General features: G+C 50.6%; 1 protein-coding gene across 1 annotated transcript; it reads left to right on the forward strand.

The window, feature by feature from the left end:
• The first annotated feature begins 9,796 nt into the window (after nucleotides 1-9,796).
• Nucleotides 9,797-11,263, forward strand: IGFL1 (IGF like family member 1). The gene is made up of 4 exons (XM_025368957.1): nucleotides 9,797-9,821; nucleotides 10,130-10,183; nucleotides 10,294-10,537; nucleotides 10,845-11,263. Exons 1-4 carry the CDS (start codon nucleotides 9,797-9,799, stop codon nucleotides 10,852-10,854), a joined length of 333 nt encoding a protein of 110 aa, XP_025224742.1. The 3' UTR covers nucleotides 10,855-11,263.
• The last annotated feature ends 5,135 nt before the right edge of the window (nucleotides 11,264-16,398 follow it).

Here is a 16,398-nt window from a genome sequence, read left to right on the forward strand (position 1 = left end):
AGTAGGGTCTGGCCACTGTGCACAGCCAAGCACTCTGGCTGCTTCGGTGGAGTGGGCAGTTCCAGGAGCTGGCATAAATGCCATCTCCATGCAAGGCTGTGGCTGGACCAGATGTACCGCATACAGCTTCTGCTGAAGGCACCTGCATCTGGACAAGGGGAACATGGCAGTGCCTGGAAGCTTGGAGACTCCAAGAACCACAGAGCCTCAAAGAGGATGTCACAGCTCTGACTTGACAAACCCCTCGGTCTCTGGTCCTCAAAAGGCTGTAGCTTTACTCTGCTTCTTGTTACTTGTAATGTGCAGTGTGGGAGGTCATGTTTCAGCCCTGTTTGTGTTACGGTTCTTTCAGGGGCTGGCACCTAAGTTTTTGTTGCAGGTAGCAGGGACCAGCCTGCGTGTGTGAAGTGTGCAGGTGGAACACAGTGCACTCCACCCACCCAGGCGGATATCAGAGGATGGGCCCTCAGGCACCGGTGAGGCCCAACCCTCTCCCTCAGTGACATCTGCATTCCTAACATTCTTTTTGAACATTTGACATTCCACCAAATTCCTGCCTGTCATCTGGGAGAGACTCCATGAGGCCAGGTGGAAATCACACCCAGGTGTCACCTGGATAATGATTCCATCTCTTTTGCACTTATTCCAGAGGCAAAGCCCACGACAGCAGGAAACCCCAGTGCTCTCCTGTGTGCCGCGTTCCAGAAGCTCAGTCCCCCAGCAGCACTTGGGATTGTGGGAAAGTCTTTCCTGAGGCCAGCCTGGGGCATCTGGGATCAGGGGCTGCTTGCCTCTCTGGAGGGGTTCAGCTCAGGACTAAGGGGGATTCTGGGCTGGAATAGGGGTGCATGAGTCCCGTCCAGATGGTGTCTATGACCTGCAGGGGGCCCTTATGCCAGAGTCTTTCTTTCATAGAGAAAACTAGGGTGACAAAATGTAACCAATGAGAGTTGGAGTTTACTATTATTTCCCAGGAAGCCATGAGAGTCCTGTGACCCTGGTAAGAGATAGGGTCCCCAATAACTAAGGACATGGCAGTGAGTGATGCAGCCTGGCTTCCTGTCCTCAAAGAGTTTCAGGCCCACTGTCCCTGGACAGTGACAACCCAGAGTGGGCAGCTCTCAGATAGGGAATGCACAGGCTGCTTCTTTGGGAATTTTGATACGGGGTTTTAGTGGACCCTGCTGCTTGCTGGGAAAATTCCCCACCTTGGAACTGTAATGGATTTCAGGAGAAATGACACACAGTTGCTCATGGATATAAAATAAATTTTATAACCAAAATAGGACCCAGTGTCAGCACTCCCCAAGAAGAAGGATTCAGGCTTGGTCCAGTGTGAAGCAAGTGTGCACTTACCCAGGTGGCTTTGCCTATTTTTGTGCATGGGCCCATGGTGAGGGTTGCTGCATGTGGGTTGGGTTTTAAGTGGTTTGAATGTCCTGCTGCTGAGAGAGGGAGCACATGCTGTGCCCAGATGTGCAGTGGATGTGACTAAGGACTGAAAAGCTGTCAATCTCCAAAATTGAATGTTCTTGCCATACAGGGAGATGAAAGGGCTACTAGAAAAGAGCTTATCTGACCCTTTGAGAAAATGAATAGATCCCAACCCAGGTATGTGTGACTGCAAAGTCTCAGGATTGCTGAGACAGGAGCTCTTGCATCCACAGAGCCCTGGGCTGGTCCAGTTGCCCTCCTGCCCACCCAGCCTCTGACTCCCCGGCTCTGTCATCATCTCCCTCTGCTGATTTCTCTTCCCAGCCTGACTTAACTGCCCTGAGAGACCAGGACTAAGGCCAAGGATGGCCGGCTGGGCTCCTCCCTCCCCAGAGACGCCAACCCAACCCCACCCTGAGGAATGTGCTTCTCCTTGGCACTGGCTAGTCTCCAGGCCTAAATTCAACCCTCTTTGTAGCAGGCCAGATGCCAAGCCCAATCTCAGCCTGCCCAGGAAGGACCTAGGACTGAGGCTGTGAGCTCTCAACTTGTTTTTCTGGAGCAACATACTAGGGCAGCTAGTCAGTGATTTTAGGAAAGACGAGGTGAGCCTGTGCCCAGAGGATTTTTCCCTCTGGTGTTTAGTAACTGTTTGGCTGTGACTCACTAGGAAAAACTCACATCACATTCTATATGACTGACACACAGCCCAAAAGAAAGTTGAATTAAACACCGATGAATAAGATACTGTAGTGTGCACATTCCTCTATTCTTTATTGATGCTAGTTTAATGTCTAAGATACCCATGGTGACAAATAAATTGGTTCACAACCTGAAAAAGTGTCACAGTCCCCATGTTGGAGATCACTGCTCTACACGGCAGCTGCAGGAGAGGGGAGGCCTGAAGGCAGAGTGAGAAATGGGGTCGGGGATGTGAGTGCTCATCTCATCCACCCATGAGAGCGAGTGGGCCTGCAGGACTCTGGAAATTGCATGAGTATTTCTGCTCCATCTGCCTCCTGCCTGGTCTCTTGCTCCCATCTCAATCCTCCCAACCAGCCTCCTCCCAACAGAAGGACACACGGATTTTCCTGAATCACAATCTGATTACTTCTCTCCCCTGCTTAGGGACTGCCTGTAGCTTAGGAGCACTGAAAAGACTAGATCTCGCCGAGGCTCATAAGGGGAGATGGACAGGGGAAGTGATGGGGATGGTGGGAGCTTCCATGGCCTCCCTGGACTCTGGATCCTCTCCACATCTCCACGTGTTCAGCAGCTAGGAAGTTCAATTCTTCTTGTTCAGGAGTTTTTAGGCCAGGTGCAGTGGCTCACGCCTGTAATCCCAGAACTTTGGGAGGCTGAGGTGGGCGGATCACCTGAGGTCAAGCGTTCAAGACCATGCTGGCCATAATGGGGAAACCTTGTCTCTACCAAAAAATACAGAAATTATCCGGGCATGGTGGCGGGCGCCTGTAATCCCTGCTACTCGGGAGGCTGAGGCAGGGAGAATTGCCTGAACTTGGACGGTGGATGTTGGAGTGAGCCAAGATCATGCCACTGCACTCCAGACTGGGTGACAGAGCAAAACTCTGTCTCAAAAAAAAAAAAAAAAAGAGTTTTTATACTTTGGTCTGTATTGCCTCCCCATCATCACCTTTCTTGGAGGTTAGTGGGTGACACTGAAGGTTCTTTCCCTCTAATCCTCAAATATTTTGGTCTTTCTTCTGGTTACTGCCCTGATGCTGAGGCTACCTGGGGGCCCTACCCTAAGGCATATTTTTAGCCTGAGTTCCTACTGTGTGATCTGAAAGAGGCTCATTGGGAAGAACAAAAGACACTCCTATCACTTAGGAAGTTCCAAGTTTAGCGTCATAATAGGAAGAGGGCCAAAGAACAAACATTTTCATATTACAGCCCACCTGGTAGGCCATGGGCTCATCAGATTGGATCCCCCTTGCTCTGCCAAGGTTGCAGCACTCATGAGTTACCAATCCCAAGGGAGGACTCCCACTGCAGGGAGGATGGCAAAGGCCACCACTGCGCTAACCACCCGGAATACAGGTCTGAACACTTCAGCCACTGCATCTTGGGCTGTACTCTGACTACACTGAGTGTGGCAAACAGAACACCCACAACCACAGCCAGTTTGACAAAGCAAGTTAATTACTTACAGACAGGCAGCAAGGGACAGTGGAAGCGTAGGATTCATGACTCACTGGTCCCCCAAGGCTCAGGAGCACTGCCGAGGGCAGATAGAGTCTCCCGTGCTTGCCCCACTTGCACCACAGCTGAGGACTCAGCTGTGAGCTCTGGGTTTTATGTGTGGTGGACACGCCCTGGGCAAGTGTTACCGGACACCCCCTCTAGAAGGGATGGGAATGAGGCCAGGGCTGTCCTGGGCAGTTTCTCTTTAGTTCAAGTTGTTGCATTCTCTGGGAAGAATAGAAACAAAGCCCAGGCACTTTCAGGCAATGATTCCTTTCTTAGGATGGTGCATTCTGATATAGTTTGGCTCTGTGTCCCCAAACAACTCCTCTCAAATTGCAATCCCCATGTGTCAGGGAAGGGATCTGGTGGGAGGTGATTGGATCATGGGGGCAATTTTCCTATTGTTGTTTTCGTGATAGTGGTCGAGTTCTCATGAGATCTGATGGTTTAAAAGTGTGTAGCAGTTCCCTGCTCCCTCTCTTTCTCTCCTGCCCCCATGGTGTTCCCTTCACCCTCTGCCATGATTGTACATTTCCTGAGACCTCCTTAGTCATGAAAAACTGTGAGTCAATTAAACCTCTTTCCTTTATAAATTTTCCAGTTTCAAGTCATTCTTTTTTTTGAGATGGAGTCTCGCTGTGTCGCCCAGGCTGGAGTGCAGTGGCACGATCTCGGCTCACTGCAAGCTCCGCCTCCTGGGTTCATGCCATTCTCCTGCCTCAGCCTCCCGAGTAGCTGGGACTACAGGCGTCCGCCATCACGCCCAGCTAATTTTTTTGTGTTTTTTTAGTAGAGACGGGATTTCACTGTGTTAGCCAGGATGGTCTCGATCTCCTGACCTCGTGATCCGCCCGTCTCGGCCTCCCAAAGTGCTGGGATTACAGGCATGAGCCACCATGCCCAGCCCAGGTCATTCTTTATAGCACCATGAAAACGAACTAATATGCATTTCTAGTGCATTCTACAGTGATTCTGGGAACTCTGGGCAAGAAGAAAGGTGGGAAAGCCAGAGTCATCCAATGCTTGTCTTCTGGTGCCCTCCAGGAAGCCATTTATGGTACCCTGGGTCTGCTCCCAGCCTTACTCACCCTGGGTCATCACTGGAGAGGTGTCTCTGTCCTCCCTGGACTATGATAACCAGGAGGGCAGGACCTGGAACTAAGTCACAATTGTGGCCATAGCATCGACTGGCACACAGTAAGTGTACAGGGTGTATTAAATGAATGAATGAAAAAAGTGATTGATGATGAAAGTCCTATGTTCAAGGTGTGTCTCACTCAACCCGTCTGTCCTGTCATGGTGACTTGGTGAGACTTGCTGCCTGCAGGTCTTCAAACCTCCCTCTCTACCAGACAGCCCCAGGGCTTCCCTGTGACGCTGCTTCTCAGCTGTGCCCTACGGAGTCAGATGCATGGAGGAATGTCTAAGGCTGGATTCCACAGCCCACCTTTTCCCCGCTTAGCCCTCCCAACACAGGACACAGCCACATGCAGGGCTGCAGGAGCCCAGGCTGCCAACAGCATCAACCACCTGCTAGGAGAGGCTAAGGACGGGTGAGACTCAGAGCCTTCCAGCTTACTACGTTTATAAATCCCTTGGCTGAAACTATTAGGGAAAACAGTTGTGACATCATCACGTGGGTTACACACAGTCACAAAGAAAAGGGAAAGCAAAAATTGACAAGAGTGTGTCAGCCTCCCTAAGGGGAATATCTCCAGATTTGGATCTCAAATGACTTTTTTCAGAGGAACCCTCCTTCCTTCTCCTCAGAACAAGCACATTCATTCACACAGGAAGAAGATTAAATTCCTGTGGAGCAGAGGAGGAAAAACCTTTTCACAGGGGAGATTGTGTGGTTTTAACTGTCCTGGGGCCATAATGTATTTGAGAGTCTGGAAATAATTATACAGTTTTTGCCCACATTATCACAGATAATTGCAAAATATTGTGAAATGCCACTAAATTGTACACTTGAAAACACGCACACATACACACATGAAAAGTTAAGGAAAAATATGTATTTTATTGGTGGAGAGTGTTGGGGGAGAAGAAAAAGAACAGTCCAGACGTCTGGTGCTGAATAGTCTGCTCTGGTTCAACTAACAATAAAGCCCTCAGTCAATTTGGTCACTGAAAAGACTTGATCACTTGACGATCAGAAGAAACCACAGCAGAGACCTGACTTTTGCGTGTCTGCCTTAACAGAAAAGCCACAAAGAACCATGATAAGGGCATGGCAGATGACAATCACGGTGCTATCAGGAGGTAACAGGTGACTGATCTCAGCCTTGATGTTCAAGAAGATTTCAGAGGGTGGGTGACATTTAAGTGAAAGATGAAGAATGAAGAGGGATGGAATATTGGGTGCAGAAGCAGGGGTCACGCTGTGGCTCTCCCAAGGAGCTGTGTTAAGCCAAGGGCAGTGAGAGCCAGGGAGGGGGTGCAGGATGTGGGTGTGGACACTTGGGATCCAGCTTACATCTTCAGGACCTTCTGGTCTGCAGAGGCTGGAAGCTTCATGCTTTCCTTCCGAGAAGACCTTGCAGCTGGGGTTCTGGATGCATTTGAATCTCTGGACAGCACAGCCATAGTGTCTCTCAGTGTAGCCACAGGAACATCTCATGTCCAGGTGATGGCCCTGAATTGCTGAGACACTATTCTAGCCACAGAACCAGCATCCGGATCTTGAGTCTCCGCTCGGTAAATTGTTCTAGCTTCATTCCTGGCAGCAAATCCTGGGGCCTCTCCTCCAGCCCCTCCTATGATGTGGAGGCTCTTAATTCACTGGTCTGCATCTTGTGAAGGATCCTGCCAGAGCAGGGATCAGGCTTTGGTCAACAGAAACCCCCTTGCAGGGAGCTTCTGAAATCCCAACCTTGTGTTTGGAGAAAATGACTCACACGGACTCCTCTTTGTCAACCAGCAGCAGAGGAGCCTCCGGCCTGGGGAAACCCGGCCTTCCTTCTACATACCTGACATACTTGCACACCTGAAATTCCACCTCATTCCTGCCTGTTTCCTTGCAGGGCTTCCCTGAGGGCAGATGGAAAGGAAACCTCGAAGCTGCCAGGAGGGAGATTCCTTCTATTTTTTCTTGGAGTAAAAGGGCAAGCAGTGGGGGAGCTGCTGACAGCAGGAAATGCCAACATCCTCTGGGGTTTCACATTCCAGAAGCCGAGATCTGCCAGCCCTGCCCGGGAGCCCTGGGAACTTCAGACCTGGGTGTCCTCTAAGAGTGTCTGTGAACAGACACTTCCCAGAGGGGCCAGGCCTGGGGAGCTTGGCAGCCCTTGGGTGGGAGGTCAGGAGACCCGGGTTTCCTGGCCCAGCCTGTGTCACTGACAACCACCAGCAGAACCTCAGCCCGTGTCTTGCTTGGATCCAGGAAGTGGGTGAGAGAGTGACAGCGAAGGTCATTTGAGGTCAGGCTTTACACTGACTGTCCAGACACCTGGGATCTTCTCTAGACACTTGAGAACAGGCTTCTACCGGGAAATCCTGGTCCCGCCTTACACAGCTGGGCCCCCAGGCAGAAGACAGACCCATGGGCAGACATGGATGCCCCAGACTGGGCATCTGAGGGGGATTCTGAGGGACTGGTGGCGGGATCGGACATGGCTGTGTGCACAGCCTCTTCTGACATCTTAGGAAGGGGCAGGGACAGGGTTTGAACCCAGGGCTGACTGACTCTAAAGCCTCATCATGTCTAGTCAGGGGCTCTTAGTGTCCAGGGAGCCCCGGATGGGGGCCCACTGGCCTCATACTGTCCCAGCCTCTGAGGCCCCCATGCTCTGCTAAAATCTCCCTCCACCTTAGAGACATTGGGCTGACTCAGCTGCTCTGAGAGACCAGGCTCAGGCCAGGAAGAGCAGCTGGCCTCCTCCCTCCTCAGAGATGCCCACCCTGCCCCTGCCCCGGGGAAGGTGCTCTACTCTCTCACTCTGGCTCATATGCAGGCAGCCTTGCCTCTTCTTGGTAGAGACAGTAAGACCTAGTGCAGGGCTCCACTGCAGCCTCCCAGAAAATGCCTGGAACCAAGGACCTGAAAACCGTACCCCTTTATGGACAACATCAAAGGGGAGACATGTCAGTGACTCTTAGAGAAGAAGGAGATGATCCTGGAGGCTTCTGTGCTCCCAAGTGTCTTAACCATTTGACTGTGACTCCCTCCAGAAACTAGATATCTAGTTCTAGATATATGCTATGCTATCATGTAATAATATCATGACAGAACAATATAATAATATTCTATCATTACTTGGAATACACACAGTCCCAATAAGAGAGTCCTAAACAGGCTGGGCACAGTGGCACACACCTGTAATCACAGCACTTTGGGAGGCTGAGGTGAGCAGATCACTTGCGTTCAGAAATTCAAGACCAGCCTGGCCAATACGGTAAAACCCCATCTCTATGGAAAATACAAAAATTAGCCGGGCATGGTGGCGGGCATCTGTAACCCCAGCCACTCAGAAGCTGAGGCAGGAGAATCGCTTGAACCTGGGAGGCAGAGGTTGCAGTGAGCCAAGATCGTGCAACTGCACTCCAGCCTGGGTGACAGAACCAGACTCCATCTCAAAAATAAATAAATAAACTTTTTTTTTTTTTTTTTTTTTTTTAAGAAAAGAGTGTCATCAACAGTTGAGCACAGCATTCCGGTAAATGCACACTGCCCCATTTTCTAACCCTTTTTTAAAAAATTAAAAATGACATTGTTTATGCCCAGCTGCACTGGTTTTCCACACTACTAGCACATACTAATCTGTGTGCTGGAAAACACTGCTGTACCCACAGCGGCAAGGAATGGAGGCCAGTGGAGCAGACAGGGAGATGGTGCTGGAAGCAGGGTCTGCTCTGCCCTGGGTGAAGGTGGTGCTGAGCACTCTGGTCTTTATTGAGGTCATTTCTGCTGCAGCCTCTTCCCTTGTCTCCTGCCTCCAGAGAGAACCCCCTGTCCATGCTCCCCAGCAACACAGATGCAGGATCTTCCACGCACACAAACCTGATGACATCCATGCCTTGCTGGGACCCAGCCATGGTGCCTAGAGGGTGACAGGTCACCTTGCCTGGCCGGGAGGAGAATGGCTTGTTCATGCCAGGTGTGGCCTGTGAGCTTGAGCTGAGGAACTCCAGCAGAACCTCAGAGGGGCTCACAGAACTGACCCAAAACAGCTCCTTCCCCTCTGTCCTCACATCCTGACCCAAGATGGCTCTTCTCAGGGAAAATCACAACCCATCCCTCTGAAAAAGCACATTAAGGAAAAAGGCCTTTGAGAATCTCAGGAGGGCTGTGGAATTTCTCCACCAGAACTTCAGAGTGCTAATGACACTGAACACAGGAACCAAAACAACCAAAATCAGGAGTTTTATTCTCCTACCTTCTCTCTCTCTCTCTTTCCTCTCACTGTCAGGAACTTCATGAAGACACTGACTGCGTTTTCTACTCAGCACTGCATCACCAGTGTCTGACACAAAGCCTGGGGCATGTGGGCTTCCAAGTGGACCTGTCCTGGATAAATGACCATTAATGAGACAGAGAAGGAGGTGAAGAGACCCCAGAGGAGTGTGAGTCCCGGGGGTCCAGCCAGCTCCACTCCCACTTTCCAAACCTGTGAAAGTCAGGTGCCTGAGTTTCACAGTCTCTCCCACCCGAGTGCCATGAACTCCAGGTGACTGAGCAGTTACTGGATTCTTGACCATGCATTTCGGTTGTGAGGTCAGGACCTAATGGGCCCCCTTGGAAAGATGTCATGGGTTAGCAATGTCCCAAGGAAACTGGGGAAAGTCATCGCTCAGTAGGATCCAGTGGAATTGCTGTGCGGACGTGTGAGTGTGGGAGAGTGTTAATGCCAGGAGCATCCTGCACCTTCCTATTTGCAGGAGGGCTCAGTGTGGGGAATGACACTGGGGCACGTAGCACAGGGAAGATGATGGGCACACCGCTTCTCTCCTGAGAACAAAGGTGAGATTAAAGCTACAATGACACGTACCCTGCCTGGCACCTCTCCTGCCCAAAGACCCAGCCTGTCTCTGCAGGACTTGCAGGAGGGCAGGACATGCTATGACATCACCAGCTCCACTAGAAATGTGGGATAAAAGGAGTGGCTGAGATCTGCTGATCACCTGCTCACTCCACTGCAGCCACCCCAGATCCATGGCTTCCCGAGGCTGCATCCTGGGTAAGGAGGACAGGACCCCATTCCTACTCGAGCCCATCTCCCATCTCAGCCACCATCAGGGCTCGCTTCCCACCCCAAACTACACCTCATCCCTGCTGCCATGCCCAGCCAAATCTCTAGGCGTGAATTGCTCACAGCAATTTCCCATCCACAGTTCCCAGAATAGCCCCATCCACAGCCCTCTTTCAGTTCCTGAACTGCTCAAAGCCATACCGAGCCCTGGTTCCACCCAATCTTCTTCTAAATGTCGGTGCCAGTCATATCTGTGGCTGTCCACTCACCCCATCTTCCCTTTCCCTTTCCCACAGCTATCTTTGCCATTTTCTTCATCTCCAGGATCCTCTGCTCACACGGAGCCCCAGGTGAGCCCAGGAGGGCTTGGGAAGCTGGGGGAGGGGTACACCTTCCAGGGGACCCCAGGCTGGGACCCACCTGCCACCACCACCTGGATCTCACCAGCTGTCTCCTCCAGTGGCCCCCATAACTCCCTACCTGATGCTGTGCCAGCCGCACATGAGATGTGGAGACAAGTTCTACGATCCCCTGCAGCACTGTTGCTATGATGATGCCGTCGTGCCTTTGGCCAGGACCCAGAGGTGTGGAAACTGCACCTTCAGAGTCTGCTTCGAGCAGTGCTGCCCCTGGACCTTCATGGTGAAGCTGATAAACCAGAACTGCGACTCAGCCCCGACCTCAGATGACAGGCTTTGTCGCAGGTGAGTCCTGTCCCCTCCATGGGGTTGTGGGTGTAGGGGAGCTGCATGCCTGTTCTGCCCTGGCCGGAGGCCCCATTCTCCTTGTCTCCCTGTCTCTGCCCTCTGCCTCTATTCAATCCACCTCTCCCTTTCCCTATGCCTGTGTCTCTTCCTCCATCTGTTTTTATTTCCCTCTCAGAATCTCACTGTTTCTACCCCGCTGTGCTCTCCTTCTGGCTCTCCTGTCCTCCTTTCTGCCCATGTTCAGTCTTGCCCTGATCTCCGGCCATCTCTGTCCTGCTCAGTGTCTCTCTGTCACTCTCTCCATTGTCAGCTGATGGAACATCAGGGGAATGATGACTCCTGGATTCTCCTTCCTGGATGGGCCTGGAGAAAGAGGCTGGTGTTACCTGAGATCTGGGATGCTGAGTGGCTGTTCTGGGGCAGGAGAAACACACACTCAGCTGCCCACCTCATTCTGTGACCTGTCTGAGGTCCACCCTGCAGCTGCCCTGAGGAGGCCCACAGGTCCCCTTCTAGGATTCTGGACAGCGTGAGATGCATGTGCTGATGGGGGCCCAGGGACTCTGACACTTCATGATGACCCATACGGCTAACATCAACCAGGCACCACCCCAAGGCTGGCTGGGGAACCCTTCACCCTTCTGTGAGATTTTCCATTCCCTTAAGTTCTCTTCTATCCAGGAGCAAAGCACAGGACCATAATAAATTTATGTACATTGTAAATTAATGCTGTAGAATTCATGAATTAGAGAGTTTGGACGGTTGAAAGGGGTCACAAAGGGTGATGTGGGGCCCCTTCTCTCTGTCACCCTGCGGCATCTTGGCCTTTCCCTTTGTTCTGCTCATGCACACACTTATTTTTTCTTTCTCCATTTATTTTTTAAATTTATTATTTTGTTATTCGTGCTTGGTGACTAGGGCCCTGGCCACCCCTGGGACAGAGGTCACCCTACTACACTAGCCTCCACCACCCCATGGCTCCCTGAACCCAGTCCCAGGATCAGGAGCAGCCTAGGTTGGGTGGGGAGGAGGTGGGGATCGAGGGAGGGCTTCGGAGAGGCACTCCCTGTCCCACACCAGTTCTGGGACAGAACAGGATCTGGCTGTTTATTCTCGATGTCCATTAAGGAGATGCAGACAGACTGGGAAAGAACGGAGGTTCTTTCTGCAACCAGTTATGGGGAGAAGGTCGGAGTAGCTTACCAACTCAAAGTTACAAGCTTCTTTTTCTTTTTTCTTTTTTTTTTTTTGAGACGGAGTCTCGCTCTGTCGCCCAGGCTAGAGTACAGTGGCGGGATCTCAGCTCACTGCAAGCTCCGCCTCCCGGGTTCACACCATTCTCCTGCCTCAGCCTCCCGAGTAGCTGGGACTACAGGCGCCCGCCACCTCGCCCGGCTAGTTTTTTGTATTTTTTAGTAGAGACGGGGTTTCACCGTGTTAGCCAGGATGGTCCCGATCTCCTGACCTCGTGATCCACCAGTCTCGGCCTCCCAAAGTGCTTGGATTACAGGCTTGAGCCACCGCGCCCGGCCACAAGCTTCTTTTTCTAGTGCTTATATACATTCTAAGCTCCATGCCTATGTGCGGAGTGCACCTGCAAGACAGCGTATTTCATTCTATCAATATCTAAACTTTTAAGTAGTGACTAGGGTCTGGAAAGCTTTCTCCAGAGTCTTGGAAAGTTTCTTAATCTTGAATGGACCCTAGTATAAGGAATATGTGAAAGAATGCTATTATTATTTGATCAGACTTTAGCATCTGAGAAAACCCAGCTGGGGTTTTAATGGGCTTGTTTTCTCATTCCTGCCCTAGTCCCCAGGCACTAGTTTTTCCAGTTCTATAATGTTTAATGTGTTAATGCATTCATAAAATTAAAGTTTAGTGGAAACTGACTCTTCTGGTCGCTAACAGAAACCTGACCTGCCACACACCTATCCCAGGCATGCGTCCCTTGGGATCCTGGAAAACTCACTGGGCAGGTCCAGGGCCCAGAGATGCCACACTTAGTCTGACTTTGGGCCAAAGCCGGAGCCTCAGCAGGAGTGGGTGGGGCAGGATGCAGAGGGTGTGGGCCATGGAGGAGCCCCTGGGGTTGGAAGGAGGAAGCAAAGGCCAGCCAAGGCACCTGAAGCACATTCTTCAGGCCCCGTGCCAGGGACAAACCCTCGTGCCCAGTGCTGATGTGGAATAGATCTCAGGGAGGGGGCCACGCTGCTGTTTACCCGACCCAGAAGCAACTTCCTTAGGGAGGGTTCAGCCCTAGGGTCTCCATCAACCTGGAGTCCCTGAAATCAAAGAAGCCACCACCCATTCTGGGTCCTGTTTCCCAGGGCCAGGGGGTCTGCATAGCGCCCAGACCTGCGTCCATGGGCTTCAGTCACCTGAGGCCACCCCAGGCTCCCAGACTGCCCCATGGCTTCCTGGGCAGATTCTGACTCAAAGGGTTCCATCATCGCCTCACAGGCGGCAGCATCGCCTCAGTGGCCCCAGACAGGCCCAGTGGCCAGGTGTCTGCACCTGTGGGAACTCTGGACCCAGCACATAAGGATGGCAGCAATCTGGCATCACAGGGCAAATGCCCTGTCTCACAGGCCTAACCCTAGCTCAGGGCTTATCAGTGGGCGCACACCCACTGCTGGGTGAGCTCTGCCTCCCCATGCTAGGATTCTGTAGGGCGTAAGGGCTGTGCTGACACCTAGAGAGCGACAGACCCACACCACCTACAGGGCGGCTGCTTCCTCATCCTCCACAGTGAGCGTCCTAAACCTTCACCCTGTCCACATGTGACTTTCCCTGCCTCCATTCTCCCCACCCATGAAATTATCTCATCTGGATATTTTAGTGGAAAACTAAAAAGTTTTAAGTGACTGCCGGAGAACAGGACAGAGGCGGGTCTCCCAGCTCAGACCCCGCCCTGGACGCCCCCAACCAAGGCACCTCGTGTGCGCGGAGAGGCCTCGTTCAGCCCTGCCCCTCTTAAACCCGGTATCCTCAGGTGTCTGGGTCCTGCCCCATACGGGCCCTCTAGACCACCGGTCCAGATCCCCCACCTTCTCACAACACGAGGTATTGACATCAAAGCATCACCTCATCTGGTACATGAATCTGAAACACAGACCACACCTTACACCAACGTGGTGAATCCCTCCTTGGACCTCAGTCCAACAAGCCCAGAGTCGAAGCTCTGGGTTTCCGCCCAAATGTCGCGCATGCGCACAGAAGACACCTGGCGTCTCCTCTAAGGGACAGGAATCTCAGGCTTCCCAGAATCAGTAGGTCTGATTTAAATAGCATCAAATAAGTTGGAAAAGAAAGAAAGTGCTATAAAGTTCGGCTAAGGTGATGAATTTTCAGAGGTTGTATCGGTCCTGTCTCATGAAGGGAGTGAAGGAGTTTTCTTTGAACATTCATGAGGATGAAGAACAGTCACTGAGGTGACGGTACCAAGTCACCAATCACCTCCCAGGGATCCTCTCATCCGATCCTCACAGCAGCGCTGCATGGTCGGACCTCATCACCCACATTCCACTAAGAGGAAGCTGAAGCCCGGGGCCTTCATCCACTCATGTCCTCCAGATCCCTGGCACCCATTCTGGGCCGCACCCCATCATCCAGACCTTGGACCTTCGACCTGGGGAGGGTCCCTGTCTCCTCCATGAGCCGTCCTGGGCCTGAAGAGGTATCCAATAAACAAGAAAGCAGAACAGAAAGAGCTGTGATGGAGTGGATCTTATATAGTAAGAATAAAATTGTTTTGAGAAATTTCTGGGTCATGTATTTACCCACAGAAAAACAGAAGCTAACACACACACACACACACACACACACACACACAGGCTGTCACGTGTCTTCAGCACAAAGTGCCTTGAGCAAGACCATTGCTGACCCCACACTTAGCCTGACTGTGATCTTGCTGTGATCAGCATATCCCATCAGTGTGGCAACAGGTGTGGCCAGCATGGAAACCAGGTCTCTTCTTCAGATTTGCTCTTTGTTTCTGAATAGCCACCGTCAGAACAGGCACCCTCCTAGAAGTCACTTGATTAAAAATTTCCTTTTGGATATTTAGGTTGATGTTCTATCAATCAGCTAAAGTGTAAATGTGTATTTAATATAAAAGTGTAACTTACAGCTCTAATTAGTGATTATGGTGAATTTTACTAACGATAGCAATTAAAATATTCCAATAGATAAAAATAGTGCTAAAATGTACAGTTATCACAGGAGTAATTACTTTAAGATAAATTTTATAATTTTTGGTCTAATAAATCTTCATAAAATATACATGATCATGAAGCACACCAATAGAATTAATCCTAATATTTATAGCAATACTTGGTGTGCTATCTCTCATAAAAAATATCATTGATAGTTTAAAAAAAAAAAAAAAGAAATCGGCCAGGTGCGGTGGCTCACGCCTGTAATCCCAGCACTTTGGGAGGCCGAGGCGGGCGGATCCCAAGACCATTCTGGCTAACACTGCGAAACCCCGTCTCTATTAAAAATATAAAAAAATTAGCTGGGCGTGGTGTCAGGCGCCTGTAGTCCCAGCTACTTGGGAGGCTGAGGCAGGAGAATGGTGTGAACCCGGGAAGCGGCGGAACTTGCAGTGAGCCGAGATCAGCCACTGCACTCCAGCCTGGGCGACAGAGCGAGACTCTGTCTCAAAAAAAATTAATAATAATAACAAAGAGATGATGAAATTTAAAAATTCTATTTAATTTTGAGTTGTTTAATTTTCATTTAGGGCATGACTATCTGAAGTAATAAATTTTGGGGGGCATTAATATGAGATGACTTATGTCTCCCCCTAAATTCATGTGTTGAAGTCCTAACCCCAGTATCTCAGAATATAACTGTATTTGGAGACAAGGCCTTTGAAAAGGTGATTACGGTAAAATGACGTCATATGAGTGGGACACAATCCAAGCTGACTGGCGTCCTTATAAGAGGAGATTAGGCCGGGTGCCGTGGCTCACGCCTGTAATCCCAGCACTTTGGGAGGCCGAGGCGGGCAGATCACGAGGTCAGGAGATCAAGACCATCCTGGCTAACATGGTGAAAGCCCGTCTCTACTAAAAATACAAAAAAACTAGCTGGGCGAGGTGGCGGGCGCCTGTAGTCCCAGGTGCTCGGGAGGCTGAGGCAGGAGAATGGTGTGAACACGGGAGGCGGAGCTTGCAGTGAGTAGAGACAGCGCCACTGCACTCCAGCCTGGGCAACAGAGCGAGACTCCGTCTCAAAAAAAAAAAAAAAAAAGAGAGAAGATTAGGGCACACACACATGCCGAGGCCATGTGAGGACACAGGGAGAAGCTGGCCATGGATAAGCCAAAAGATAGACCCTAAGAAGAAACCATCCGGCCAACACCTTGATCTCATACTTCTGGCTTCCAGAACTGTGAGGAAATGAATGTCTCCTGTTCAAGCCACACCTCTGGCACCCCTGGTTATGGCAGTCCTGGGGGATTAACACAGGCATGAGGAAAATGAAGGATGTAAGAGTCAGAGAAAGGAAGAAAATCAAATGTACTTTCTCCTCATACAATTTTCAAAATTATGGATGTTAGGAAAACACTTTTTGGGAAACTATTCTAAACTGGGTGTTTGGCGTTTTGTTCTAAACGGGGTGTTTAGTGACTGGTACTTTCTTTTCTTTCGTAACACATGGTATCTGATTTTCTGGGAAACTTTCTATTTGACAAACGTGTGATCAGGAATCTCTACCTGAATTCTCCACGGAAAGACTGATCTCATGGATCTAGAATTTGTGGTGGTTCTTGTGATTAGATACCTGAAGGAAATATTGCTCTTATGTGACATTAAATAAGAAAAATATGACACTTAATGGCAAGTAAA

Source organism: Theropithecus gelada, chromosome 19 (genome assembly GCF_003255815.1).
Source record: "Theropithecus gelada isolate Dixy chromosome 19, Tgel_1.0, whole genome shotgun sequence".
Taxonomy (NCBI): Eukaryota; Metazoa; Chordata; class Mammalia; order Primates; family Cercopithecidae; genus Theropithecus; species Theropithecus gelada.

Excerpts from the sequence above, each read along its gene's own strand:
- IGFL1 (XM_025368957.1), top strand. The coding sequence starts at position 9,797 with ATGGCTTCCCGAGGCTGCATCCTGG. Across the intron at positions 9,822-10,129 it reads TTCCCGAGGCTGCATCCTGG|CTATCTTTGCCATTTTCTTC; the intron begins GTAAGGAGGACA and ends CCTTTCCCACAG. Across the intron at positions 10,184-10,293 it reads CTGCTCACACGGAGCCCCAG|TGGCCCCCATAACTCCCTAC; the intron begins GTGAGCCCAGGA and ends TGTCTCCTCCAG.